This window comes from Rosa rugosa, chromosome 7 (genome assembly GCF_958449725.1).
Source record: "Rosa rugosa chromosome 7, drRosRugo1.1, whole genome shotgun sequence".
Classification (NCBI taxonomy): Eukaryota; Viridiplantae; Streptophyta; class Magnoliopsida; order Rosales; family Rosaceae; genus Rosa; species Rosa rugosa.
This window is the reverse complement of record NC_084826.1, coordinates 5,484,732-5,488,069: the sequence shown is the minus strand read 5'-3', so window position 1 is coordinate 5,488,069 and position 3,338 is coordinate 5,484,732. Positions and strand designations below refer to the sequence as shown.

General features: G+C 39.1%; 1 protein-coding gene across 1 annotated transcript; it reads right to left on the bottom strand.

Annotated features, from left to right (window-relative positions):
- Positions 1-513: 513 nt before the first annotated feature.
- On the bottom strand, positions 514-3,338 carry LOC133721889 (CST complex subunit TEN1). Its single transcript, XM_062148654.1, has 4 exons — positions 3,180-3,338; positions 2,399-2,555; positions 931-1,084; positions 514-851 (listed from the first exon to the last, which is right to left on the bottom strand). Exons 2-4 carry the CDS (start codon positions 2,500-2,502, stop codon positions 732-734), a joined length of 378 nt encoding a protein of 125 aa, XP_062004638.1. The 5' UTR covers positions 2,503-2,555; positions 3,180-3,338; the 3' UTR covers positions 514-731.

Genomic DNA, 3,338 nt, shown 5'->3' with positions numbered 1-3,338 from the left:
TGATTACATGGGTCCAGCACCGCGTGTATTTGGACCAATGGATCGGTGCCACGTAGGACACAGCAATCTGGTGCGGGGCGGTGCCCCTGATAAGGACAATAGGAAACGTTAAGGGTAGGTGATGACTTGGGATAGGGCATGCATGAATGGACCTGGGAACAATCCAGGCCAACATTATTGAATTTGCCAATTTGGTTTACTATGAAGGGAAATTACGTTGTTGAGTTGTTTGATGGGTGAGGGTGTGACGGAAAATCGGAATATAATGATGAGTGTATACACTCATTTCATTACGTGACCTAATAATTTTGTGCATCACGGTAGCAACAAAGAGAAGGTGTATACACAACACTATCTAAGTTTATCCATTCTCTCTAAATATGGTAATTTTTTATGCGTTTTGACATTTTGGGAATGGAAAGTGGGTTGATAAGGGTAGAGAGTGGGTTGATGAGATTACAACATTATGGAGATTGTTGCTTGTAAAGAGATGTATGTCACGTCAGTCAACAATGCCACAAAGCTAGTGCAGCTCCTTTTGGTTCCCATGGTTCTTTTAAGTCATGAATGAAGTCTGATTAGAATATTACAATCTTCAAGAGCATGATTCTTCTGGTTACTAAGTCACAAAGTAGCTCAGGCAACACTAGAGCAAATTGATATGAATTTCACTCACTAGTTACTACAATACCTTTGAATCTCCACAAAAGCCTTCTCAAACTAGAACTGTGTTAAGCTGTTGGGTTCTTCAGATGATTGGCTTGAAATTGTCTTAGCAATTGCAGAGACTGATAATAGAGCTTGAGGTCAATGCCATCAACATTTCTACCCACACGTGCTTGCAAGACTGCCTGAAAAATAACAAGCAGACTAGAGCTTATACCATTTCATTTGTTGTAACTTGTAACTGGATTTTTGTATATCGCTTACCTCATTATTGGGTTCAATATGCAGTTCGCCGATGAACTGGTACATGGATCCAACCCGAATGTTAAGCTCTCTGAGGAGTTTGGTGTCGATCTTTAAGCTGTCATTTCCATCAACTACTGTGGCGATAGCTGTCTCAACAGAATACCCTTGTAACCTGCCAAAGAGACAAAGGATGTTAAGATTCCTAATGATATTGCAGAATCCAACTCAGAAATGAAACTATAATTTAACGCTGCAACCAACCAGCAACCATTGTTTGAATCAGTTGACCTATTTCCAATTATTAGTGACATGTTTCTAATTATTAAGCTCAATTAAGTCTAAGATGTGTATCATTTATTACAATTAGCATTAAGAAATGAAAAACGCCTGTCTGCATGGGCACATGGAGATATAGAAGATCATATTTTGTTGGTACCAACCAAGATATTCCCCAGGTCAGCAAAATAATCTTTTAACTGTAGCTTATGACATGAACTACTGTTCTTTAAACTTCTTTAGAGTACAGTACGCCCAGATAACTCACTAGACTCGGAGTTGATAGGGGATTGCATTACATAGTCACAGGCACACAGCTGGACCCTAATGCATAAACTCATATACATTTAGTTAGCTGCTTTTATTTTTCTCTTGTTTCCTGCACCACTGAAATCATCATTCTATATGTATCAGTGGTTCCAGGAGACTTTGAATCTCTTAAAGAACAAGATGTACAAGTCTCGACATTTAGTCAGGACCTGCAAAGTCCAAGTTTTCTTCATTGACACCTTTACTAAAAAACTTCTAGCGAAACTACTACCTCATCATGCAACCACCATAACCAAATCTATATAATGTTGCTCCAAACCTCTGTCAGTGCTACGGTTACAATCACTAGTGTGCAACCATTACCACTAAAGCTGCTGCCTCCATATCATCTACTCATTCAACCATACACCAAAGATATCATCATACATTGCCATCAACTCAAGATACCACATTTACCCTGAGAATATGGTATTGGCCAGTATCTCATTAATCTAATTCATCAAGTCCCCCCCTTATCTGCCAACACTCTACTGTCATGACTAGTATCTCACAAATCACTAAACAACTATCATTATCTGATTGTTACCGGTGCCTAAATAGGCAAAACCCATCACATCTCCAATGCTTCAATTTTACCTCGACTTTATCTTTCTTCTGCCCCATCATCTCCACTAGCTCTGTCACCATTAAGGATGCATCAAATGCTCCTAAGATGAACACAGCCAGCCATAATATGAACTCTTTTACCCAATCTGCCACTACAAATACAATTTGGAGAACGACCTTCCAAGTTTAATCCTAGGAAAATGTCATAATTGAAGGTCCTAATACCAGGGAGGTTATTTATCGCTGATGATCAAAAAGAAACTAAAAGAAAAACACTATGAACATTTATCTAAATTGAAAAGACCACTTAACATCGGAAGAACGGAAGTCTTACTTTCCGGTTACTCTTAGTGAAGCCCCTTGCTTAAAGTATGGTGAAAATGGATGTAGGTCTTGCAATAAAACCAATGCCCCAGATTCCATTGGAGACGATGCCATCAAGTACACTCGCTAACCTTTATTCCAAATCTTTCCTGGAATTCGAGAAGTGCCTGCAGTTGATTACCAAAAAGTACTAGCATCACTGTAATGGTGAGGCAGTCCAAAATGAAAACATAGGTAGAATGTATAGCGAAAGATATGTCCTATGAAATTGAGGTCACACACACGGATAGAGGCGTATTGCAATTAAAGTGCTAGTTACTCACAAAGTTGGTGAAGTTATTTGGGCCAGTCAGATTACTCAAGGCATTGTTTTCAAACCCAGTAAGGATAAGCCACTTGAACTATAACCCAGACCTTTAACAACAAGAACTAACAAAAAAAACCAAAATGGGGTTGTTGCTAATTCATATATTTCATTACTTACAAAACACATTAAACACAGATCAGAAAGCTTATTTCTACACCTTACATTCCCACAACTTAGAGTTCAACAAAACTAAGAATCAATGTCCCAAAGTGTCAGCAAGTTAAAGGTGCATTTAGCTCTTTGGCTTACCATTCTGATATATAAAAGAGTTCACATTTTTCTCCTTGAATGCATTCACCCAGTTCAAATTAACATAAGATACAGTTATAGAATGATTGACATGAGCAAGTTGACCATAACCAAACACCAAAATTCACAGAGCAGTAAAAAGATTGAAACTTTAACCATAGCAACTGATATATACCTTAATTTCTCCGAGTTTGATTTAAAAGGTGGAAGCTGGGTGCGCTGGCAGGGTGGCTTCCAGGGTGGTTCGATGTGACGGCAGCTTCGGAGCTTGTTAGTGGCGACAGACGGGTGGAATTGGCGTCAAGCGACCAGCGTGTTGCTTCGTCGGTGTTCT

What these genes read in the sequence shown, in the direction of transcription:
- LOC133721889 (XM_062148654.1), bottom strand. Translation starts at nt 2,502, where the DNA reads ATGGCATCGTCTCCAATGGAATCTGGGGCATTGGTTTTATTGCAAGAC. An exon ending in TCACTAAGAGTAACCGGAAA is followed by an intron (nt 1,085 to 2,398) that starts GTAAGACTTCCG and finishes TCTCTTTGGCAG; the next exon opens with GTTACAAGGGTATTCTGTTG. An exon ending in ATATTGAACCCAATAATGAG is followed by an intron (nt 852 to 930) that starts GTAAGCGATATA and finishes GTTATTTTTCAG; the next exon opens with GCAGTCTTGCAAGCACGTGT.